At 58.0% G+C, this 24,517-nt stretch overlaps 2 protein-coding genes and 1 long non-coding RNA gene across 8 annotated transcripts; 1 reads left to right on the top strand and 2 right to left on the bottom strand.

Moving 5' to 3' along the window:
• On the top strand, window positions 1-1,283 carry LOC138825320 (uncharacterized). Its single transcript, XR_011371392.1, has 3 exons — window positions 1-160; window positions 272-324; window positions 561-1,283. It is a non-coding gene; the product is annotated as an uncharacterized lncRNA (long non-coding RNA).
• Window positions 1,284-1,994: 711 nt separating this feature from the next.
• LOC138825466 (FLYWCH-type zinc finger-containing protein 1-like) lies at window positions 1,995-24,294 on the bottom strand. 6 transcript variants are annotated; one of them, XM_070020078.1, is made up of 9 exons: window positions 14,791-14,940; window positions 14,236-14,449; window positions 7,993-8,338; window positions 6,935-7,390; window positions 5,173-5,613; window positions 4,796-5,059; window positions 3,968-4,231; window positions 3,176-3,447; window positions 1,995-2,568 (listed from the first exon to the last, which is right to left on the bottom strand). In XM_070020078.1, exons 3-8 carry the CDS (start codon window positions 8,285-8,287, stop codon window positions 3,182-3,184), a joined length of 1,986 nt encoding a protein of 661 aa, XP_069876179.1. In that variant the 5' UTR covers window positions 8,288-8,338; window positions 14,236-14,449; window positions 14,791-14,940; the 3' UTR covers window positions 1,995-2,568; window positions 3,176-3,181. The 6 variants fall into 6 exon arrangements, with proteins under 6 accessions (XP_069876179.1, XP_069876181.1, XP_069876178.1 ...); XM_070020080.1 differs by lacking the exons at window positions 14,236-14,449; window positions 14,791-14,940 and adding an exon at window positions 24,276-24,294; XM_070020077.1 differs by lacking the exon at window positions 14,236-14,449.
• LOC138825467 (FLYWCH family member 2-like) lies at window positions 16,996-24,248 on the bottom strand. Its single transcript, XM_070020081.1, has 3 exons — window positions 24,173-24,248; window positions 20,023-20,454; window positions 16,996-18,567 (listed from the first exon to the last, which is right to left on the bottom strand). The coding sequence occupies exons 2-3, from the start codon at window positions 20,384-20,386 to the stop codon at window positions 18,467-18,469; spliced, it is 465 nt and encodes a 154-aa protein (XP_069876182.1). The 5' UTR covers window positions 20,387-20,454; window positions 24,173-24,248; the 3' UTR covers window positions 16,996-18,466.
• Window positions 24,295-24,517: the final 223 nt, after the last annotated feature.

The raw sequence follows: 24,517 nt of genomic DNA, 5'->3' as shown, positions 1-24,517 counted from the left end.
AGGTCCATTCTGTTTGCTCCCTGCCCTTTCCTCTCCCAGGCGGCCCGGGACAGCAGGGTTTCACTTTCGATGGTTGAGATGGCTCCTGAGAGAGGCCAGCTGGTTCCTTGGCAGGCAGGCTGAGCCTGGAGGTGCAGTGACTGCCGGAGGGGTGTGAGATGTGAGAATGTTGGGGCTCCCCTGGGAAGAGGAAGGTTTTGGGGGTGGGGGCAGCTGAGCCAGCTGTGGAGCCCATCAGGGGCACAGCCGCAGCCTCACTTCTTCCTGACAGGTGAGGCAGCAATCATGACCTGGTTCCAGAAGCAGCTGGTTTGGACGGAGCAGGTGAGAGCCACACCCCTCCCCGCCCCCTCCCCGGCTCCGCAGGCCCTCACTCGGTTCCCCTCTCCTCAGCAGCACAGTGAGGGGCTGCAAATGCCCCTGGGGATCCCCATCGCCGCCGGAGTCCTGGCTCTCCTGGCCCTGCTGGCCCTGGCCTGTCACTGCCTCGCGGAGGTGCCCGCTCCCCCCGCCCCTCCCTGCCGCCTCTCCCTCTTCCTCACAGCCCTCTCCTCCCCCAGGCCTGCAAGTCCAAGTGGAGAGCACCATGCTGGCCCTGGCGGTACCCCCACCCTGGCGCACAGCTCGTCTCTGTCCACAGCCTAATGGACAGACCGCGGGGAAACCCATGTGGGGAGCCCCATGTGCCCAACTGTCTCCCCTCCCCTCCCCCTGAGACCCCCCCCAGATACTAGAAGGGCCGGGGGCTCTGGCTGTGAGGAGCCGGTGAGGTCTGCCCCGCCGTGCGGTGTGTCACCTGGGTAACTGGCGCAGCTGAGAAGGGAGGATCCCAGGCCCTGAGGTCACGGTGGCCCCCGGCGTGGCCCCGCCCCCTCACCTTCTCCCCGCCCCTTCCCCACTTGGCCCCGCCCCTCACCTTCTCCCCGCCCCTTCCCCAGTTGGCCACGCCCCCTCACCTTCTCCCCGCCCCCTCACCTTCTCCCCCTTCCCCACGTGGCCACGCCCCCTCACCTTCTCCCCGCCCCTTCCCCACTTGGCCCCGCCCCTCACCTTCTCCCCGCCCCTTCCCCACTTGGCCCCGCCCCTCACCTTCTCCCCGCCCCTTCCCCACTTGGCCCCGCCCCTCACCTTCTCCCCGCCCCCTTCCCCACTTGGCCCCGCCCCTCACCTTCTCCCCGCCCCTTCCCCACTTGGCCCCGCGGGGCCCCGGCTGCCCCTCACTGCCCGGCCTGGGCCTCGCGCTCCTGCAGCGCGCGCTCCTGAACTGCCATAAAGTCTCTTCCTGCCCGAACACGGCCGTGCGGCTCCCTAATGAACCCGACTTCACGCACCCGGCAGAGCCCTGGCCACCCGGGCTGCGGCGGCGCTGGGGCGCTGGCCTGGCGTCTCGTGGGAGATCACCTCGCATCTGTCACCGGGACGCGCGGCGGGGGCGCAGTGCGCGTGTCGGGGCCCTTCCCCGGCCTGTGGCGCTGACTGCTAACGCCCCCCGGAAGGAGCCTTTTCCCTGGGAGTGATGGGGTGACCCTCAGGAGGGCCAGGGGCTGCGCGAAGGCCCACGGGCCGGGGCTGGGGTGCAGAGAGCCCCGTGGGGCCGGGCGTCTCTCGCGAGGGTTCCCCGCGAGGCAGAGGGGTTTCTGCCTGTGAATAGGGCGTCAAAGGGAGACGTGCCGGCGCCCAGCGGCACACGCCCGTGGATGGGAGGTTCGAGGCCAGCCCGGGCAGCGCGCTGGGCCCGGGCCGCCGTGGGATGAATGAGCGCCGCGCGGCCTCGCTTGGGCGGTCGGTGACACCGGGTCTGGAGCGGCGGCTCCGGGGCCCCCGCGCGGCCCACGCCGCTGGGGTTCGGGCGTGAGAAGGGGAGCGGCCAAGGCCTTCCCGCTGGGGAGGCATCGTGGGGCCACCTGGCCTCGAGGCGGGCTGCACAGGAGTGGGGTCCCCCCCAGCCCCTCACCCCCCGCGCAGGCGCGCGCGGAGCGAGGCCTTAGACCAGGTGAGCGCAGCGGGTTTAATGGGGAAGCAGAGCTGAGCAGAGCCGGGCACCGCGCCTTCGCCGGCCGGCCCGCGGCCTTCCCGCCGGGGCCCATCCCTCCGGTCCCAGGGCGGGCTGGGCCGCCCCGCGTCCCTCTCCTCGTGCGCCGGGCGACCCCGGCCCGACCTCTGGCCAGACTCCCCCGTCGTGAGGACTGCGGGCCCGGATCCACACTGCGGGGGGCGGTGCGGCGGGGGCCGGGCGGGACCGGCGCCGCGGAGCCCCCCGTGCGGCTGCGCGGGCGGGAAGGCGGGCGTCTGCACATGCGCAGTTGCGCCCGGCGCGCGCCACGCCGGGCTCTGGAAGCCGGGGCGCCGGCCGCGCGGGGCCGGCTGAGGCGTCGGAGGCCGGGGGAACGCGCCGGAGCCTTCCAGAGTCGGGAGGGCGGCAGCGCCTCGCCCGGCCCCGGCCAGGCGGGGACCGGGGGCCGCGCGGGCCCGCGGAGCAGCGACGGGACTTGGGCCAAGCGACTGGAAGCGGCTGGGAAATGGCCGCGTGCACGGGGAGCCCCGGCCGGGCGCGTGTCGTCCGCGTTCCTGGCGATAAAGACACCCGCGTTATTCCCCAGACGAGAGCGCAGCCAGAACAGGCCCCGAGCAAAGTGCCCGGGCCGGGAGGGGCGCACGCCTGGGGCCCCGGGTTCGACTCCTCAGCACCACAGGAGCAGAAAAGGCCGGGACTGGCGCTGTGGCTCAAGGGGTAGAGCGCCAGCCTTGAGCCGAAGAGGGTCAGGGACGGCGCCAGGCCCAGAGTTCACGTCCACACGCACATACACGCACACACATGCACATGCGCGCACACACATACGCACACACATGCACACGCACACACGTGCACACGCACACACGTGCACACGCACACACGTGCACACGCACACACATGCGCATGCACATGTGCACACACACGTACGTGCACATACACACACATATGCACATGTACACATATGCGCGCACACACATGCACACACACGCGCACACATGTAGGATGTCTTAGAATAACAGAAGCAGTAGTTGGGATGGGACAGGTGTGCTGCGGTTTCAGCTTAAAGGGCAGCAACCAGTAGCAAGGAGAAGGCGGGAAGGTGCTGGAAAGGGAAGGCACAAAGCGGTCTTGGCCCAGGGTCCCCGCCCGGCCCTGCTGTACCTGGGCTCACTGCTGGGCAGGGCCAGGCTGCCGCTCCCGCTGCCGCAGGGCCTCGAGACCCTCCAGGTCGGGAGGGTGGCAGTGGCCCCGCATCACCATCACGCGCCTGCCCTGCGTGATGGCGCGGCTGCGGCAGCCCAGCCGGGCCTGGTCCCGGCACATCCAGTACACCTTCTCGCCAGCGGCCTTCTCCTTCCTGTAGAGGAAGCACTCGTGCACCAGGAACTTGCCCCCGAGGGACGTCCTCAGGAACTCCAGGGGCTGCAGGGGCTCTGGAGGGGGAGGCAGGGGGAGCTCAGGTCCTGGCGACAGCATGCCGGGAACAGAGGGCGGGTGGCCTGTCCCCCAGGCAGGAAACGACCATCCCTCCTTGCCCCATGCTAGTCTCTGACGCCCCAGGCCTCTGCCTGCCCCCTGGCCCTGGTCTGATCTGGTCTGGGCATCTAAGACCTCCCCCCCAGCCCCCCCAGGGCCCATCCACCCCTCCACTAATTGGCAACCAGGCAACTCCCTCAGCCTCTAGGGAGCTGCAGGAGAGATCATGAGGTGGGACCAGCATGGGGGGGGGGGGCTGAGGCTGAGCCCGTCCAGGGTTGCTCATAATGCCATGCAGGCCGCTGCCCCCTTTTCTAGCAGCCGGCTGCTTTCTGGCACCACATCAGGGCCAGCGCCCCGAGCCTGGTGCAGCCCCAGCTCTGAGCTCTCGGCCACGTTCTGGGGCATGCGGGCAGGGTGAGTGTGTGCAGCAGGGAGATGGCCCCGCCGCGCCCGCCCGCGCCCGCCCGCCCGCACCTGGGCCTTCCCACTGGGACAGGTTGGGGAAGTGCTCCCGCTGGCGCAGGGCCTCCAGGCCGCCCATGTCGGGCGGGTGGCAGTGCCGGCGCATCACCATCACGCGCTGGCCCTGCGTGATGGCGCGGCTGCGGCAGCCCATGCGCGCCTGGTCGCGGCACGTCCAGTACACCTTGTCCCCCGCCGCCTTCTCCCGCCGGTACAGGAAGGACTCGTGCACCAGGAAGCTGCCCCCCAGGGGCGTCTTCAGGAACTCGGGGCCTTCTGCAGAGGCACGGGAGAGCGGTCAGGACGGCTCCCCGAACCCCAGGCCTGGGGAAGGGGCGATCTGGGGGTGTCTTGATCTCAGTCATACCTCCCCCCAGCTTGGGCCCGCCCAGGACGCAGAGCCCAGCCCCCTCGAGGACCCCCTCTCCGGAGTCCAGAGTCCCCTGCAAATGGAGCCCCTCAACTCTGGGGGCAGGCGGTGTCTGCTGTGCCTGTGTCTATGCAGGGACTCGGGGGACAGGGGGGCTGGTCAGGGGAGGCATGGGCAACTGTCCTCTAGGGACACTGTCCGCCGGGCCGGGGTTGCAGGCTGTGGTGGTCCTTGGGGGGCAGCCGTGGGGTGCAGATTCACCAAGAGCCACGTGGAGGCATCCCTGCCTGTCTCCCCACAGGATGGGGTCTCCCGGCAGCACGAGGGAGAGGGGCACCCGAGGTGGGCTGAGGACTCGGGGCGGGGGGCAAGGCAAGAGGAGGGCTAGAGGAAAGAACTGTGGCTACTTCTGGAATGTTCTGGAGGCTGGGCACAGGGGATGGGCGGGGCCGCAGGGCTCCTGGGGGCACCTGGGACACCCCAGCGAGTCGGGCTGGGGGGCTTCTGCCTCTGCCGCAGGGTCTCCAGCCCCAGCGCGTCGGGCGGGTGGCAGTGGCCCCGCATCACCGTCACGCGCCGGCCCTGCGTGATGGCGCGGCTGCGGCAGCCCATGCGCGCCTGGTCGCGGCACGTCCAGTACACCTTGTCCCCCGCCGCCTTCTCCCGCCGGTACAGGAAGGACTCGTGCACCAGGAAGCTGCCCCCCAGGGGCGTCCTCAGGAACTCGGGGCCTCCTGTGGGAAGATGGGAAGGACCTTCAGGGAGGGCGGTGGAGGCCGGGGCGGGACTGCCGGACAGGCGGAGGGCTGGGCTCTGGGGCTGGGAGCCCCCAGGGAGGGAGACTCACCCGGGTCCTCGTCAGAGGACCCCTGCGGGGCTTCGGGCTGGGCAGGGGTCTCCTGATCCTGGGCCTTGGCTCGCTTTCGGCCCTGGGGCCGGGGGGCGGGCAGCGCGCCCGTCTCTCTGCCGGAGAGCAGACTGTCCACAGCGCACGTTAGGCTATGGCCCACGAACTCGTACTCGTCCGCCGTGGTCTCCTCCGTGGCCTTCTCCTGCTGCCGCCGGGCCTCCAGCCCCTCCATGTCGGGCGGGTGGCAGTGCCGGCGCATCATGGTCACGCGCTGGCCCTGCGTGATGGCGCGGCTGCGGCAGCCGTACAGCGCGTGGTCGCGGCACGTCCAGTACACCTTGTCCCCCACCACCTTCTCCCGCTTGTAGAGGAAGGAGCGGTACACCAGGAAGCGGCCCCCATAGCAGGTCTTCAGGAACTCTAGGGAACGACCCTGCCCTGGAGGGAGGACAGGAGGACAGAGGGGCGGCTGGGCTCACGCCTGTCCTACCTACTCAGGAGGCCGAGATCTGATGATCACAGTTCAAAGCCAGCCTGGGCAACAAAGGAACTGAGACCTTTACCTCTGATTAACCACCGGAAAACCAGAAGTGGAGCTGTGACTCAAAGTGGTAGAGCGCTAGCCTTGAGGGAAAGAGCTCAGGGGCAGTGCCCAGGCCCTGAGTTCAAGCCCCAGGACTGACAAGAGGAGGAGGAGGAGGAGGAGGGGAGGTAGCGGCAGCGGCAGCGGCAGCCTGTGAGAGCTGGGTGTGACAGGGAACATTAGCAGAGCACCAGCCCATTCCAACACAGCCCCTGGTGCTACCCAGAACAGAGCCGGGCTTCCTCTGCTCACCCCCCCCCCCCGCCCTAGGCCCACACCAGGAGGGGGCTGGGCTATGTTCCTGTTTGCTCTTGGCTGTGTTTTCATTTGTTAGGGTTTATTTAATGTAATTCTCTTTATTATTATCTTTAAGTAGTTGTTACAAAGGAGTTGCCATGTAGGCTTAATTTTTTTTTTATCGAACTTTTTCAATAATACATGTGCACGCTGCTATAAGTCAAGTAGTACTGAGAGATACTCAGTGGAAAGGAAGTCCTGCCCTGCCTCAGCACCTGGCTCTCCCAGCCTGGGACCCTTAGCTCCTTCTGGGGTCAGGCCTTCTGGAGCCCGCTACCTTGCTGCTGGTAATAAAAACCACCTCTCCCCAAGCCCTCACCTGCTAAGTGGGGGCCAGAACCTCCCACGGCCCCCATGGCAGCCCAGCTTGTTGCATCTGCCTCAGGATAAAGCTCCAGAGACACCAGCGTTTGAGCAAGTTTTCTGAGGCACAGGGCCACCGGTGGATGGGGCTGGAATGTGAACCTGGGACCAACTGACGAACCTTCCCAGAGATCCTGCCCGGATTCCATCACATCAGAAGCACTGGGGCTTGTTCCAATTCAGATTTCCAGGCCTCCATATCGGGCCTTTCTGCATCAGAGAATTCTGGAAGGACCTCCCCCCCAGAGCCACAGCTGGTTTAGGAGCAGTAGTGCTGGCCCGTGACTACCGGGGCACATTTGTATTTTTGATCTTGAGCACATTTTGGGGAAACACATGGGACCTGACACGCCTAGGTTTTAGCTTGAGCTCAGGCTCAAGCTTCCCTGGCTAGGCTGGCTGGCTGTCTACCGCTTGAGCCAGGCCTGCAGCCCTGGGGGACCCTCCATTTCTGTCTGGGCATGAAAGGACCGGCAGGTTCCCGCCTGCTAAGAGGAAGAAAGGGCGCGTGCTCACCGGGCCTCCGCTTGCGCTTCTTGAGAGGCAGCCTGAGCAGCGAAAGGGCCAGGGCGCGCTCCTCCTCCTCCAGGGCCAGCTGCTGGAGGATGGGGTCCGGCTCCTCCAGCAGCGGCCACAGCGTCACGCCGTCCAGTGCCTCCTCCTCTTGGCCTTCAGCGCCCTCTGGACCGGGGGGCTCGCCCAAGCCCTCCGGCAGGCTGGGGCCGGGCAGTGTCTCCTTCTCGCACCCGGCCTCCGGGCCCTCCTCGTCGGGTGGGTGGCAGTGATCCCGCATGACGGTGGCCCGCAGGCCGCGCGAGACGGCCCGGCCCCGGCAGCCCAGCTCCGCGTGCCGGCGACACTTCCAGTACACCTTGTCGCCTACCGCCTTCTCCTGTTTGTACAAGAAGCCCTTGTGCACCAGGAGGCGGCCTCCGAACGGCGTCCTCAGGAACTCCAGGGGCTGGGGGGCGGCTGAGGGCAAGGAGAGGGCTGGTTAGCTTTCCTGGGGCAAGACTGGAGGCCAGGGAGGGTGGGGTGAGGGGCTCTGGAGGAGGATGGGGTCTGTATGAGTGGGGTCCCTCCTTGGAACCCCCAGCTGTTGGGCCAGAAGTGTATACTGTGCAGCTGGCTTCTCAGGGCGCCGTGGATGTGTTTGGAGGAGTCTAAAAACTCTTTGTTGGTCGTGGGGCTTGAACTCTGGGCCTGGGCGCTGTCCCTCAGCTCTTCAGCTCAAGGCGAGCACTGGAGCCACAGCGCCACTTCCGGTTTTTTGGTGGTTTATTGGAGATAAGACTCATGGACTTCCTGCCCAGGCTGGCTTTGAACCTCAATCTCAGATCTCAGCCTCCTGAGTAGCTAGGATGACAGGCGGGAGCCACCGGCGCATGGCAAGCGTAAGAGCTTTTGCTGTCACTGGCATTCCCACCCACAGGCGTGGCATGATGGCGCTGGCACCCCAGCCTGCGGCGGGCAAACCACACCAAGAGGCTCTACTGGAAGCGGGTAACACGAGGTCACCTAGCTGGATCTCGGGGTGCTGGGATCAGGGGCAACAGGCCGCCCAGATGTCTCACCTGCGTCCACTCTGCTGCGTTTCCTCGGGACAGGCCGCACCTGCTCCTTGGCTGGCGGGGTAGGGGGGGTGCTGGCGAGGGCGGGGGGCACAGACGGCTCCAAGGACACAGCACGGGGCGGGGCGGTGGGCTTAGAGCCCACCCCGTCTCCACCCTGGTTGGGGGCTGGGAGACTCCTGGGGGCGGCCAGGATCACGCTGGTGACGCGCCCCGCAGCAGGCGCCTGGCCGGCCTTCACTCCCTTGGCCTCCGGCTTGCGGGGCTCGGGTAGGGGCATCCCGACACCACGCTCCATTCCCTGCAGAAGATGACTCTCTCCTCTTCTTCCCTGGTCAGGATCTCCGTCCTAAGGGAGGAGGTAAACAGGTCAGGGCAGGAAGCCCTTGGGCCTGGGATGGAGCATGGGGCAGCTGAGAAGGGGCAGGACCAGTGGGCCCCAAGCCTCTGCTCTGCATCTCCGTCCGGGCAGCCATGGTTTCCCTTCCCCATCTAGGCCGACCGTCAGTAGACACTCAGCAGGCTGACAGTGGAGTTTCTCCCCAGTGGAGGTTTGGCCCTGCAGGTGCAGATGTGGCGCACTCACAAGTTCGTCCACTTAACCTTCTTGCCCTGGGGTTCCCTGCCAGTCATTCCTATTGGCCCAGTTTACACCAGAGGCCAGAGGCAGAAACCTGATTGGAGGCAGAAGACTTCACTGTTCGTGTGCCCAGGACCTGCCTGGACTCTCTCAGCCCTGTGGACCTCACTTAGATAAGGCTTAGGCCAGGTAAGCGCCAGCACTCAGAAGCTTCTATCCTAGTTTGGAGGTCCCAGAATGGCCCAGTCCTTGGGAAGTGCCAGGCTATGGGGGAGCAGCTACCTTTGTTTGCTGCGGCCTCAGCTGAGCAGGCCTGTGGTTATGAGGGTGTTGGGAGAGTTCCTCGGGGTTAGGGAGCAGTGGGGGGGGGGAGAGGGCTGATGGGCCCAGCGGTCATCAGTGTGGGTTGGCCTTCCTGTCATTCTGGGAGGATGCAGTTGGTGGGGGTCTTTCTCAGTCAGTACCCCAAGCAAGCCTGCAATACCCCCTATTTTAAGCTTCTGTACTGCAATTGGTGACAATTCTGTGGTTCCAGTTCCTACTGGACCCTCACTTCTGCCATGAGGTTTCTAGACTGAGAACCCAAGTCCATTCACCAAGTCTCAGCAGCTGCATGATCAGATGAGGCCATGGTGAGCATCATTCAGCAAATGAAAAGGAACAGAATTTGCATTTTTTTTTTAAAGCCAGTGACCAAAGACCAAGTATTACAGGAATTCATTTATAGGAAATGTCCAAGCTGGGCACCAGTGGCTCATGCCTGTAATCCTAGCTACTCAGGAGGCTGAGGTCTAAGGATTTTGGATTGAAGCCAGCTGGATTTTCTATTTTCTCCTTCCTTCCTTCCTTTTCTTTCTTTTTTCTTTTTGTTAGTCATAGGGCTTGAACTCTGGGATTGGGCTCTGTCCCTCAGCTCTTCAGCTCAAGGTGAGCGCTCTACCACTTGAGCCACAGTACCACTTCCGGTTTTCTGGTGGTTTATTGGAGATAAGAGTCTCATGGACTTTCCTGTCCGGGCTGGCTTTGAACTGAAATCCTCAGATCTCAGCCTTCTGAGTAGCTAGGATTACAGGAGTGAGCCACCAGGGCCCAGTCAGATTTCCTTTTCTCTTAAATTGCATTCTCCATGTTGTTTAGAATGAACCTGAATTCTTTACCATGGGGAAAATAATAAACTTCAAGGAAAACTTCAGGGGCTGGGAATGTACCTTAGGGGTAGAGTGCTTGCCTAGCATGCATGAAGCCCTGGGTTTGATTCCTCAGTACCACAAACACAAAAAAGATCAGAAGTGGCTCTGTGTGGCTCAAGTGGTAGAGTGCTAGCCTTGAGACAGTGCCCAGGCTCTGAGTTCAAGCCCCAGGACTGGCCGGACAAAAGAAAGAAAGAAAACTTCATCTCCTAGTTTCTCTCTAACTATGTAAAGCTTAGGGGAAAAGAAGGATCCTTGGCAGGGAGCAGGTGGCTCACGCCTTAGCTATTCAAGAGGTTGAGACCTGAGAATTGAGGTTCAAAGCCAGGCAGGGCAGGAAAGTCCAAGAGACGCTTATTTCCAATAAACTACTCAGAAAAAGCTGGAAGTGGCGCTGTGGCTCAAGTGGTAGAGCGCTAGCCCTGAGCCGAAGAGCTGAGGGACAGCGCCCAGGCCCAGAGTTCAGGCCCCATGACCGACAAAAGAAAGTAGGGCCAGAAGCATGGCTCAAGTCACAGAGCACCAGCTGAGCAAGCAAGCAAAACAAGTATAAGGCCCTAAGTTCAAACCTTGGTACTAGCAATGCATTGACACAGAAAATGTTCCCAGAGGCCTCTCTTGTACAGCATGGTGAGGTGAGTGAGGAGACCTCTGCCCACATCCCGCCCCTCTGGTCCTTCTGCCCCTGGGACTCAGCCAGCATCTCCTCAGTGTCCCTTGCCTTAGGCCTCCTCGCCTTGGGCCCTGTCAGGAAGGAGATCCTGTGCTGTCAGCCCTGATGTCTATGACTGCAACCCGGGGCCTTGTCCCGTGTCACCATGGTGTCACTCTGCCCTGGGGAGGCAGTGGCCTCAAGCATTTCCCTGCATGGCCTAGGACTACACAGTTGATGAAAGTCAGGACTAGAGTCTACGCCTGGCTGGCCCAGACCCAGTGTGTCCTTCCCTGACCTTGAGCAGCTGGTGCTTACAGTATGCTCCCCAGGGAGCAGTCCACTATCCTGCTGTGTCTCAAAGGCCAGGTTTTATTTATTTATTTTATTTTCCCATGGGGCTTGAACTCAGGGCCTGGGCACTGTTCCTGAGCTCTTTTGCTTAAGGCTAGCACTCTACCACTTTGAGCCACAGCTCCACTTCCAGTTTTCTGGTGGTTCATTGGAGATAAAAGTCTCACAGACTTTCCTGTCCTAGCTGGCTCTGAACCTCAATCTTCAGATCTCAGCCTTATCAGAGTGGCTAGGATTACAGGCATGAGTCACCAGCGCCCAGCTGCCAGTTTCTTTCTTTCTTCCTCTCTCTCTTTCTTTCCTTCTAACTTTATTTTGTTTTGTTTTGTCTTTTCTGTTTTAGACCCTGGGGATCGAACCCAGGACATTGTACTTGCTAGGCAAGTGCTTTGCCACTGAGCTACATCAAGTCCTTCCAGTTTCTTTATAGTTGATTAGTTGTACCTCACAGGGGGTTTCAAGTCCAACTTGGCCAATGGAGGCCTGCAAGAGGGGCGGGGACCTCCGCAGCATCCTGCTTTGGACAGCGTCTCCACTTGTGCTGTCCACACACTCTGCCTAGCGCTCCTGGCTGCCCGTGACTCTCAGCCTGGCTGTAGTGGCAGTTTCTAGCCATGTCCACACTCTGGATTACCTAGAATTTCCTGCTGGTGTCTTAGTCTTCTCCCAGGAGAGCCATTAAATTCCAGGTAAAGTCTTAGCAAAGCGTCTGTCTTCCCAGTTGGAGTATGACTAATGCCACCTTCTAGATTCTAGAGTTATAACGTCAAGTTAACTTTCCTTTCCTGTCCTTTCCTTTCCTTCATTTCCTCCACCCTTCCCCATTCTAATGCTGAGGTTTGAACTCAGGAGCTCACGCTCTTACTGGGCGTCTTTGTTCAGCTGGCTCTCTACCACTTGAGCAGGCAACATTTTTGCTGGTTATTTCAGAAATGGAGCCTCATAGACTTTTGTATCAAGACTGGCTTCAAATATCTGTCCTCACTGGGTGTCAATAGCTCAGGCCTGCAACCCTAGCTACTCATAAGCTGAGTTCTGAGGATCATGGTTCAAAGCCAGCCCAAGCAGGAAAGTCCATGAGAATGATCTCCAATAAACTACCAAAAAAGCCAGCATTGGAGCTGTGGCTCATGTGGTAGAGCACTAGCCTTGAACAAAAGAAGCTCAGAGGTAGTGCGCAGGCCCCAGGACTGACACAAAGCAAATACCAATCCTCCAATCTCAGTTCTTCTGAGTAGCTAGGACTACAGGAGGGAAGGCCTAGCTTTGGAAAAAACCTCCCAAGCACGGCCAGTGGTGCAGGTTTGTGATCCCACCTGCTTAGAAAGTGAAGCAGTTAAAAAAGTCGTTAAAAAAAGCAGCCTGTGTGGGGCTGGGAAGGTGGCTCAGTGGTAGAGTGCTTGCCTTGCATGCCTGAGGCCCTGGGTTCAATTCCTCAGCACCACATAAGAAAAAAGCCGGAAGTGGAGCTGTGGCTCAAGTGGTAGAGTGCTAGCCTTGAGCTGAAGAGCTGAGGGACAGCGCCCAGGCCCAGAGTTCAGGCCCCACGACCGGACCAAAAAAAAGAAAAAAAAAAGAAAAGCAGCCTGTGTAACATAGCCTGACCTTACCTCCAACAAAGAAGAGGGAAAGCCCTTCCTGCAGGGTCTCAATGGCTCCTCCTTCACCCTCTGCTCTGCCTAATGAACTATGAGACTCAGGGGTGGGCACTGCCTGGTTCCGGAGCCCTGCGTGACGGCACACGGTCTGTGTGCTGTCATTCCTGGGAGGGGCTGGTGTCCATCCTCCGGAAGATTACCCTGTGCTACTCTAAGGCAGCGTCACAACCCCGGCACCAGTGGCCACTGCTGTGTGGACCAGACACTGCTTTGTTGTATGTGTATGTGGGGTGGGGGTGGGGGTGGGGAGACTGTTCTGCTCACTATAGGGTAGTTAACAGTACCCCTGCCCTCTACCTGCTGGACAGATGCCCCTCAAGTTATGACAACCAATACAGCTGAAAGATCCCCTGACAGGCAAAACTGCCTGAGAGCCACCGCTTCAAGGCAACTTAAAGGGTGCAGAAGGGGAGATCCCAGCCGGGTGAAGGCTCACACCTTTCATTCTAGCTATGCAGGAGGCAGAGATTGGGAGGACTACAGTTTGAAGCCAGCTGTGCAGAATATTCTCCAGATGCCTAGCTCAGCCAATAAAAGCTGGGTGTGACGCCTGTGCCTGCCATGCAGAGATGCATAGCTAGAAGGAACGAGGTCTTGGCTGGCCTGGACCAAAAAAAAAAAAAAAAAAAAAGTGAGATTCTAGTTAAAAAACGGAATGGGGGCATGGCTGAAATGGTACACTGCCTAACAAACATGAGGCCCTGAGTTCAAATGCTAGTACCACAAAAAGGGAGATTCTAGCTAATGGGAGGCCCCTACCTCACATCTCCTGCTCTAGAGTGACTCATGTGTGCCCCCCCAACCCCGTGTGCTAAAGGGCTGAGTGGGAAGGGGCCATTAGGATGTGAGCATGGTGGGAGGTATTCAGGTCACTGGGCAGGGCGTGCCCCTGAGAGGAAGAGGAATCCCTGCTTCTTCCTCTCTCTTGCCTCCGGACCCTGAAAAGGACCACATGCTTCTCACTACTGCTATATAGCACTGCTGCCGGATGCCCAAAGTGCTCTCACAGTCCTCGACTGAAATCTTTGAGCTGTGAGCCAAAGTTAACCTCTTGTCTTTATAAGTCAGTTCCTGGATATATTTTGTACTTACAGAAAGCTAACAATGCACCCCAAGTCACCCTAGACTAGAATCTCAGCTAGTTTTGCTTCTTCACCTGGCCTAATGCATCTTCAAATCTTCGCCTGTGTACCTGATTGCACCTGCCTTCCATCTGCTTCAGGTCATCTGAGACCTTCCTCTTCACTGCAATGCTCAGCAATACTTCAATGTGCGCTCACGCCAGTTCTCTCCAAAGGTTGTCAGCAAGTTCCTCTTCTTCTATTTATTTCTTTGTTTGTGCTGGGCTTGAACTCAGGGCCTGGGTGCTGTCCTTGAGCTTTTTTGCTCAAGGTTAGCACTCTACCACTTGAGCTGCAGCTCCATTTCTGGCTTTTTGGTAGGTAAGTGGAGATAAAGAGTCTCACAGACTTTTCCTGTCCAGGCTGGCTTTAAACCTGGGTCCTCAGATCTCAGACTCCGGGGTAGCTAGGATTGATTACAGGCAGGAACCACTTGGCAGGTTCCTCTTTTTAAAGCTGAAGCTTCCTCAGGCATCTAAAGCATACCTCTAGCTCTGGGGCTTACTCAGCGCGGCCAGCTCCACACAGTCTAGCCCCAACGTCAGACATGGACTTCTTCCACTAGTCTGATTTAGTGGCTTTGGGGAAAGGAACCAGATAAACCTAACCAAATCACACCGGAAAAAAAAAAAAAATCTAAATCACATTCCAGAAACGACGCTGGCCCTGGAAAGCAGAAATGGAAGTTTACATGTGATTATCTGATTGTAGGGGTCCGGCAGACCTCCCACTAGGCCCCCCATTCACGGGTTCGCGTGTTGGCCGGCATGGAATGGGTGGGGATGGAATGGATGCGCGTGCAATGGATCCGAGGAGGGCCGAATCATCTGCGTCACGTGCACTGGGGTCTGCGGCTCCCTTTGAAAACTTGAGGTGCAGCAATCCAACCTCGGGCACCACAGGGTCTGCACACGGGGCGCATTTCTCAGACATGAAGTTTGAAAGCCGTCACCGGCGCAAAGTGCAAGGTCACTGGGGCCCGGGGACGCGGAGATGGGGGGGGCGGGGGCACCGCGGGGGGGCGGGCGGCGAGGGCGGGGAGGCCCCCCGATCTGGGGGTGTCGGCTTCAGGCCAAGGGGCTGAGGGGAAAGAGGACGAGGAGTTAGGAGGCGAAGCCCGGGCGGCCCACAGGGAGGCGGCGGCGCCCGTGACGCAGGCCCGGACCCCCCCCCAGCACCGCCCGCGGGGCCCGGGGCGCCCATCCGCCGGACGGGACCCTCCCCGCCCGCTGGGGCCCGTCCTCACCGACGGCAGCCGGCCCTCCCTCTCCCGCGACGGGTCCCTGGCCTCGGCCGCTACAGCCGCAGGCGTCGACCTGGAGGCCCCGGCCACTTGGGCCACCACAACCCCACAGCGCCGGCTCCCAGCCTCCAATGGCCCCTTCGAGAGCGCGCCCTGTGCCCTGCGCGCGCGCGCGCGCGGCCCCGAAGCGGAGCGGACCTCTCGGAACGCCCCCAACCCCCCCCCCAGCGAGCATGCGCAGTAAGGCTGCGCAGCCGCTCCTGGGATAAAGTCCTTTTCTCTGGTTCTTCCCAGGGCGCCGCCGAGCTGACGGTCGTCCTAGCCAATGACCGTGCAGGGGCGGGGCCTTTCATATCGAAAGAGGCGGGGCCACCCTGGGATTGGGTAGGGGAGATCAGGGGCGGGGCTAGGGCGGGATTTGTGGCTGGGACTGGGGTTTGCAGGGTGTGATGCTCCATTTCTGAGGTGGCTATTGTCCATTGGTCTGGCTTCTTTGGAGAGACATCTGATGCCTTTATGCATCTTTAAAAACTGGGTTGTCATTGAGTATGATTATTTATTTATATATCCTAGCTATGCATCTTTCATCAGATATTTGATCCAGTTCAGGTGGTGTCTTTTTTTTTTTTTTGGTCGGTCGTGGGGCTTGAACTCTGGGCCTGGGTGCTGTCCCTCAGCTCTTCAGCTCAAGGCGAGCGCTCTACCACTTGAGCTACAGCGCCACTTCCGCTTTTCTGGTGGTTTATTGGAGATAGGAGTCTCACGGTCTTTCCTGCCCGGGCTGGCTTTGAACCGCGATTCTCCGATCTCAGCCTCCTGAGTAGCTAGGATTACAGGCGTGAGCCACCAGCGCCCGGCCAGGTGGTGTCTTTTGAACCATAAAAGTTCTTCATTGTATGATGTCTAATTATCATTGTTCTGTGTGATTTTGATTTTGGTGGTTCTAGGGATTGCATGGGGGCCTTGAGCTTGCTGAGCTGGCACCTCCAGCTCTGTTTCAGTTTGTTTTGTCTTGTTTGTTGGTGGTGCTGGGGATCCAACCCATGCCACATCTCACTACATACCCACTCAGTATCCACACTGTCTACTGAGCCATTCTCTAACACTTGCGTTTCTTTATTTTTTATTTTCTTTCTTTCTTTCTTTCTTTCTTTCTTTCTTTCTTTCTTTCTTTCTTTCTTTCTTTCTTTCTTTTTGTCTGTCGTGGGGCTTGAACTCTGGGCCTGGCCGCTGTCCCTCAGCTCTTCAGCTCAAGGCTAGCACTCTACCACTTGAGCCACAGCACCACTTCTGGTTTTCTGAGTGGTTGGAGAAAAAGTTTCACAGTCTTTCCTGCCTGGGCTGGCTTTGAACCTCGACCCTCAGATCTCAACCTCCTGAGCAGCTAAGATTACAGTCGTGAGCCACTAGTGCCCAGCAGTGCTTGCATTTCTGACAGCACCTCATGAACCTCAGGTTGGCCTTGAAATCACTATGGAGCCTAGACTGACCTGGATCCTAGGATCTTCCTATCTGCACCTCTGAAATGCTGGGATTACAGAAGCAAACCACTACACCTGGCTCATTTTTCCCCCCTATTTTGCTTGTGCTGTGCACTCTGTGTGTGTGTGTGTGTGTGTGTGTGTGTGTGTGTGTGTGTGTGTGTGTGTGTGTGTGTGTGTTGGTATTGGGACTTGAACTGAGGGTTTGGACACTGTCTCTCGGCTTTCTTGTTCAAGGCTTGCCTTTTACCACATGAATCACATGTCTATTTCTGGCTTTTTGGTGTTTAATTGGAGATAAGTGTCTCAGACTTTCATCTCTGTGCTAGCTTCTGACCACAGTGCTCAGATTTCAGCCTCTTGCATCATATTATAAACATAAGCCATCCCCTTTCTAGGTCTTAGACTCAGAGCCTTGTGATTTTGCTTGGCTTGCTTGCTTGCTCATGGCTGATGTTCTACCAAATCAGCCATACCATCAATCTGGCATTTTGCTGGTTAATTGGAGCTATAGTTTCATAGACTTTGCTGCTCAAGCTGGCTTTGAACCTCAATCCTCAGATCTCAGCCTCCTGAGTGGCTAGGATTACAGGTGTGTTCAGGATATTAGCTTTGCTCACTAGTACTGGCCATTCTCCAAGCCCAGATGTGCTTGCCATCCCCCATATTACTCTAGTCACACACACACACACACACACACACACACACACACACAAGGACACTCAGCAAAGGATAAATCAGTGGATTCTATTTAAACATAGAACTAGCAGAAGTTTCCAGGCAAGAAGAAGTTTCCATGTAAAAGAAATATAGCAAAATGCAGATGCTAGTTGGTTTTGAAAACATCCTATTTAACAATAAACAGCTTCTACATCCTACACTGAAAAAAAAACAAAAACAAAAACAAAAAACCGGAAGGCTTCTTTGTACTCAGAGGTGATTTTCAAAGAATAAGGAAACCAAAGGCCAGGAGCTTTGTGGAGGAGCCTGGTGGAGGGCTGGAGGAAGAGAACTGCTTCCTTCATGTTTAACCCAGCCTGGTGGCAGCCAGTAGGCTAGGGGAAAGGCTCAGCGCCACCTCGCCCAGAAGAAGCGAGGTGCAGGCTAGGCAGGGAAGTAACCTTCTGATCGTGGGAGGCCCCAGCAGGTGGGAGTATGAGGCCTCTCAGGAACAGGCCCCTGGAGGGAATGGGCTGGCTATCCAGGGCCTGGGCCATGAGCTCCCACTGGCCCCAGTCTAAGGGCAACAGGAAGAGGAAACCTCGGAGCCACCCACCTAGTTATCTTCAGTGGCTCATTTTTCCAGGCCAGAGGGGTCTAGAGCGGCGAAGCCTGGGATTAGAAGCCACAGAGGATGGATCACCTGCTCTGGTTACTCTGGAGAGGCGGGAGGCACGTGAAGACTGGTAGAGGGAAGACGGCTCTAGGCTGGTGGGATTGGGGCCAGGTCCCAAGAACCCAGAATCCTGGAATGTTAAAAACCCGTCTGCAATGGGAAATCGCATAGGGCTGGTTAGCCCAATGAGCTCCCTTCCCATAGCTTAGCATGTTCCTTCCCCTCTCTACGGCTTGGCATGCTCCCTTCCTAGACAACACTAGGCCCATGTAGTAAAGGCAGTAAATAATCAGCCTCCAAACCCTTTACCTTGAGCTGGCATTCTTCTGGGGCAGCTACCACCCTCAAAGGCAGCAAGAGCTCCTTCGAGTGACCTTCAGGTCTGGGCAGTTGCAGCAACCCTTATCTACTATTTGGACCCCAATCCTAAATCCTAGTCCGCCATGATGAAGCCCCTGGCCCTCACATCCACACCAGGGTCTCCGCCTCCTGGCCCCTACTAGCCCCTCCTAGCCTCAGAAGGTTATATAGATCACCTCAAAAATAGCCGGTGCCTCTTCTCACTCCTCTCTTGTGGGAAGGGGTCTCGCCAGTCCCTTTACTGGCAATAAGCCTTTTCTTTGCTCTTTATGCCTGGATGTCTGTGCGGTTTTCTGGCAATCTAAAATACTCTAACAGGGCTCCTTATTTTCTCCCTTTGAATATGTCTTTTCTTACAAAAAGTAACACGCTTGATCTTTTTGAAAACAAACCTCCGCTCCACTCCCCATGGGCTTCTAAGAGCCCTGTGGACAGCTCCTCTCCTCCTTCCCCTCCCCCAGTGATGGTCCTCCAAGGATCCACGGCTCCACCATTGGCAAGGTTACAGGGACGCAGTGCACGGGGCCAGGTGCCCAGTAGCCTTTTCCGGGAGCAGGATGGGAGCCACTGCAGCCAATCCGCTGTGTTCTTTGGTGTCAGCATCTGGAGGGGAGGCAGGTGGGTCAGGCTGGTGGTACAGGACCAGGGCTGAGAAGGGCTGGTTCTGGACATCCCAGGACCCAGCCTGTGCTGAGAGTCCCCTACCTGGCCTGGCTCTAACCACTCCTCCAGGCTGGGTGGGGTGGGGTACCTTCCCAGGCCAGAGCCTCTGATGATTGACTTAGAGAAATAATCTCTACTCTAGGGACCCGAAGGGCCTCAACCCAAGGGCAACAAAGGCTGTTGAGTTAATTCCAAAACATTTGGGGAAGCTGTTGCTCTGCCTACTACTGAGCCTGGTGGCTGGCCCTGTGGCCAGGGGTGGCCCTCCCTCTGCATGTCCCCTGCAGAAGCCTGGCTACAGAGGGACCCCAGAGACAGCTGTGTCCTACCCATAACAGTGGGGAGGGGCTGGGAAGGAGGCTCAGTGGTAGAGCGCTTGCCTTGAGCTGAAGAGCTGAGGGACAGCGCCCAGGCCCAGAGTTCAGGCCACACAACTGGACCCCCCCCCCCAAAAAAAGAAAAACCAGTGGGGAGAACCAGTCCCCAGCCAGACCCTAATCCCCTCCTCTCTGTGGCATCAGCTCCTGGCCAACCTCCTACTCCCACATGGGCTCCTCTTCAACCCCACAGGTCCTGGGGACTCTACCCTCCACCCCTGGGCTGCTGAATCTCAAGGGTCAGTCACATGGAAGCACTCAGAGATCTGGCAGGCAGGATATGCCTCAGGTCAGGTCCCCTCTGACTCCCCAACAGGACTCCCATGGGTGTGGGAGCCCCCAGCAGGACATGGAGACAGAGAGAGTCCTTTGGTCCCTGAGAGTTCCAGGCCGCTGTTCGGGATATCTAGGGGCTCTGTGCCTGGCTGTCAGATGAACACCCAGCTGAGTCCAAGGGGCTCCCCTACACAGTGAGGAAACCCTGTCTTTTCAGGTCCTGGCAGACTTCACTGGAGTTTGGAAAAGCCTCGGAAAAGCCAGCACAAGGCCACCCAGTCTCTGGCTTCTCTGAGTCCCAGTGCCCAATACCATTCTGGAAGTGGAGACAAAGCAGCTAACTGCAGAAATGAAGGCGCTTTCTACACTGGCCATGCATGGCTTCTAGAACATGTGGAAGGTACACAAGGCCAGGCCCCCAGCTCCACCCACAGACATGACTGAGACAGAGTAGGGGTGTGAGGTGTGCAGGCTGCAGGGGAGGGGCATGGGGGGCATGGCCACCTGGAAGCAATGGCAGGGGCAGAGTCAGGATCTCCAGCTCTGAAGGGATGCACAGCCAGCACCTACCACCCCAGGGCCACCACCTCCCACGTGTGCTCAGAGGAGTCAGGGTCGAGGGCCAGGAGGCCAGAATGAGCAACAGAGATGCTTGGGACAGACGTCAATCCTCTGTGTGGGCAGCTTTGACAAGGGACCAGAGGCCATCTTGGTGTGTGTGTGGGGGTTCTCTGAAACTCACCCAGGCCCAGCTTGCTGCGCTTCTGTTGGGGATCGGGGGGAGCTGCCTCAATGGCCCGCTGAGCCTCTGGGTGGGTCTTGAGGAGGGCCTTGGCCAGCGTAGCAGGGCCTGGCGCGCCCAGGGCCATGATGCAGTGCACACCTTTGCGCTTGGCCCCGGCCACTTTGGCACTGTCTTTGGAGGCTGTCAGCAGGACCAGCTTGGAGAACTTCCTGGGCTTCCTGGGGGCAGCAGGGAGCACAGCTTTGCCAGGCTCCGAGGGCTCTGGGTCAGCCTTCACGTCTGGCTCACTGGGTTCAGGCAGGGGCATGCTGAGCCCGGCTGCGCCTGGGCTCTCCGGCAGCGCCAGACCCCCAGCAGACATGATCCACCTCCTCCTCCTCCTCTGCTTCCTCCCCTCTGGCCAGGTTACTGGGGTTCCCAGGCTCTGTCCTAGGGGAGGAGGCAAGCCAGTGAGTGAAGGAAATCCTTATTCCTCAGGCTCCAGCAGGTAGATCTAGGGAGGATCTAGTGGATGGAGTGATTTCACTTTCCACCAATCTCTGTTCTCAAATTGTAATGTTCATGACCTCATCTTTTTTTTTTTTTTGCATGAATTAACCTTTACAACAGGAAAATATTTAACACTTAAAAAGGCTAGGGCTGATGGGAGACAATGTTGTCAAGACACCTTGTAGATTCATATACTGTTTTGTAGAATGGGAATGTCTTTGTACAACTACTTAAAGATTTTTTTTAATAATAAAATGTTAAAAGAAAAAAAAAAGGCTAGGGCTGGGAAGGTGGCTCAGTGGTAGAGTGCTTGCCTAGCATGCATGAAGCCCTGGGTTTGATTCCTCAGTACCACATAAGCAGAGAAGGCCTGAAGTGGTGCTGTGGCTCAAGTGGTAGAGCACTAGCCTTGAGTATAGAGAGGCTCAGGGACAGCACCCAGGCCCTGAGTTCAAACCCAGAGCAGGCAAAAAAAAAAAAAAAAGGCTAGTGGTGTACATTTTGCAATTCTAGTTATATGGAGAGAATCATAGTTCCAGGCTAGCTTGGATAAAAAAGGACAAAAATCACTAAAGCAAAAAGGGCTGGTGGCTTGGTTCAAGATGTAGTAGACTTACTCGGCTAGCAATGGCAAAGCCCTGAGTCCAAATTCCAGTACCACCAATAAAATCAATCAACCAATCAATCTATAATTACTCACAAGGCAATTTTTTTCATTAGTCCATTACTCAGAGGGAAAAAAGAGTCTCTATTCAGATACGAGATAATACCACAAGAGAAAATGAAGGTGGGTGCTAGTGGCTCATGCCTGTAAATCCTACCTACTCAGGAGGGTGAAATCTGAGGATCATGGTGGAAGGCAGCTGGGGCAGAAAAATCTGAGATATTATCTCCAATTGGCTGTCAAAAAAAAGCTGGAAGTGTGGCTGTGGCTCAAGTAGTAGGTTGTCAGCCTTGAATCAAAATCCTAAAGGACAAACCAGGACTTGAGTTTAAGCCCTAGCATGTGTGCGTGCGCGCACACACACACACACACACACACACACACACACACACACACACGCACGCACGCACGCACGCGCGCGCGCGCGCACACACACACACCATTCTGGCATTAAAAACAGACACAACACAAGCTGATAGAGATAAAGGAGTGACCTGGAGACCTGGGTGGAATGGTGAGAGGGTGGGAGGCAGAGCGTGAGTCAGCCCCTCTGGCTCTCCTTCAAGTCCTGCACAAAAGCACCCTGAGTGCGGAACAAGATCCTGTGACATCAGGGTCAGACCTTCCAAGTAGGTGATCAGGATTACAAACCCCCTCCCCCCCTCCCCCCCAAATAAAATAATCCCCAAACCACACTGATCTAAAGAACTGAATACAAACTTCCTCTTCCAGGAGGTGGCGCTACGTCTTCTCTCTAGATTGTCAGTAAGCTTCAGCGACTCCGTTCCAAGAAGAGGGAACCGTAAAAATAAATTAAAAATAGCAAATGCACCGGGGAGACAGCTCCTCAGCAGCACCACAAGAGACAAGGCATGTGGATGCCGAGCCTCACGTGGCCGGCGTGTGATGACAAGGGCCCCTCAGCTCTGGACTCTTTCCCACAGAGTTCAGGGTAGATCAAGCCCAGCATCACACCACAGGCAGGACCCAGGGGTATTATTCCCACAATGTCAGGTCTGTGGGAGACAGAGGGACGTCCCTAACCACGTCCAGGTCCTAATTCCTGACAGTTTCACCTTATTTGAGAAGATGCAGAAGGAAGGATGCAGATGGAATTAGGGTTGCTCACCAGGAGTTCACTCTGGATTATCCTCAGGCTTAATCACTAGGCTGCTTCTAAGTGGAAGAGGGAGGCAGAAGACTGGGAGAGACGCATCATGACGGAGGCAAGGCCCACTGAGATGTGGCTTTGAACATGGAGAAGGACCACAAGCCAAGGGATGCAGCCCCACTCATCTCTCCAGTGTGTGTGTGTGTGTGTGTGTGTGTGTGTGTGTGTGTGTGTGTGTGTGTGTGTGTGTGTGTGTGTGTGTGTGTGTGTGTGTGTGTGTGTGTGTGTGTGTGTGTGTGTTGGCACTGAGGATTGAACTAAGACCCTCTCATTCTTTTTTTTTTTTTTTTTTTTGCCAGTCGTGGGACCTGAACTCTGGGCCTGGGCGCTGTCCCTCAGCTTTTCAGCTCAAGACTAGCGCTCTACCACTTAAGACACAGCACCACTTCTGGCTTTTTCTGCTTATGTGGTGCTGAGGAATTGAACCCAGGGCACTGTGCATGCAAGGCAAGCACTCTACCACTAAGCTACCTTCCCAGCCCGAGCCTCTCATTCTTGCTTGACTTTTCCACTCAAGGCTGGCACTCTACCACTTGAATGAGACCTCCACTTTCACTTTTCTTTTCTTTTTTTTTGTCAGTCATGGGGCTTGAACCCTGAGGTTTTTCACTCAAGGCTAGCACTCTATCATTTGAGTCACAGTGTTCTGTTTTTCACTGGAGATAAGTCTCACAGCCTTTCCTGTCCAGGCTGGCTTTGAACTTCAATCCTCAGATGTCAGCCTCCTGAGTAGCTAAGATTACAGAAGTGAGCCACTGGCACCCAGCTCACTTTCAGCTTTTTGCTGGTTAATTGGAGATAAGAATCTCACAGGCTTTCCTGTCCAGGATGGCTTGGAACCTCAGATTTCAGCCTCCTGAGTAGCTCACATTACAAGGTTTGAGCCTGGTGGATTTATGCTTCCATTTTTCCAGTGACACCCACGACAGCTTCCGTATAACTGTGGTTCTGTTCTAAACCACTTAAATTTGTAGCAATCTGTTCATGGCAGTCACAGGAAAATAATACAAGGTCTAACTAACCTCACCAGGAGCTGGAACCTTGCCTGGCTCCTTCTTCAGGTCATCAGAATTATCTTCATAGGAAGACAAATCCCTTACCATTTCTGGGCTGATTTCATGTGTTCTGGGATTAGTGATGAAGGGAGCAGAGGTTGTTAATAAGCGAGATGTGAAGGGTTGTGAACGTTTTGTTTTGTCTTTTTGCTTGCAAAGTGTGCTAGCCCCAGCTGCTCCCGGCAATCTGTGGAAAGCGTCCACGAAGGACACGCATGACGGGGCTTCTGAAGGGATGATGCGACACGTAGTGTCCAGGACAGTGGAAGAAAAGACGGTGCGCTTGGGGGATACCCGAAGGTCCTGGGCTGTATTCTACAGGTGTGGGCTACTGAGGCATGGACCCGGAGTTTTCATCAGGTGATTATTTCTCCCTCAGCACCAGGGCCCAGAATCTTCCCGACAGGACTGCCGTGGGGGGCCGTCCAGGCTGCACGCAGACGGCCCCCCGGCTCCCCAAGGCCGCTCCGGGCCTTCGATCGTCTCCCCAGCCTCCAGCCCTCAAACCTCCGACTCCCAGCCTCCGGGGCCGAGATGGGACAGGACCAGGTGGGGGCGGCGCACCCTGCACGGGGCGGGAAGGCAGGGGGCTCTCGGATGGGGGGGGCGTCAGGCCCGGGGGTCCGGTCCTGGAGGAGGCGAGCCGAGGAGGCAGATCCCGGCACGCCGGGGCAGGGGCACCCTCCCCAGCCCCCCGGACCCCGCAGAGCTGGGCGGGGGGGGGTCGTCCATCGCGGGCCCTCCCCGCCCGCTGGGGCCCGTCCTCACCGACGGCAGCGGGCCCTCCCTCTCCGGCGACGGAGCCGCGGCGGGTTCCCTCCGCCTCAATGCTCAGGGTCCCCCCCCCCCCCACCTCGGCTCCGGCCGTCACCTCAATCTGGGGTCAAGGCGCGAGCATGCGCGGCAGGGCTCCAGAGCCCATTCCTCGCAGGACTCCGCTTCTCCGGGTCTTCCCCTCGCGGCAGCGGGCTGACGGACCGACCAATCGGCGCGCGGGGCGGGATCGAGGGGGCGTGGCGGAAACGGATTGGGTGTTGTCGGAAAGGGGCGTTTCCTCCGCGGGGCCCGCAGGCCTGGATTCCGGTTTCCGGCCCCCGCGGCGGCCCTCGGCCC

Source organism: Dipodomys merriami, unplaced genomic scaffold (genome assembly GCF_024711535.1).
Source record: "Dipodomys merriami isolate MVZ:Mamm:240054 unplaced genomic scaffold, mDipMer1.0.p SCAF_137, whole genome shotgun sequence".
NCBI classification, from domain to species: Eukaryota; Metazoa; Chordata; class Mammalia; order Rodentia; family Heteromyidae; genus Dipodomys; species Dipodomys merriami.
This window is presented reverse-complemented; position numbering and strand designations above follow the sequence as displayed.

Bases quoted from the DNA above. Each gene is read 5' to 3' on its own strand.
- LOC138825466 (XM_070020075.1), bottom strand. From the start codon at position 13,636: ATGGAAGGCAGGTGCAATCAGGTACACAGGCGAAGATTTGAAGATGCA. The intron at 5,060-5,172 runs GTGAGTCTCCCT...ATCTTCCCACAG, and splicing joins GTCCTCTGACGAGGACCCGG to GAGGCCCCGAGTTCCTGAGG. The intron at 3,448-3,967 runs GTGCGGGCGGGC...CTCCCCCTCCAG, and splicing joins GTCCCAGTGGGAAGGCCCAG to AGCCCCTGCAGCCCCTGGAG.
- LOC138825467 (XM_070020081.1), bottom strand. From the start codon at position 20,386: ATGTCTGCTGGGGGTCTGGCGCTGCCGGAGAGCCCAGGCGCAGCCGGG. The intron at 18,568-20,022 runs GTGAGTTTCAGA...CCTCCCCTCCAG, and splicing joins GCGCAGCAAGCTGGGCCTGG to ATGCTGACACCAAAGAACAC.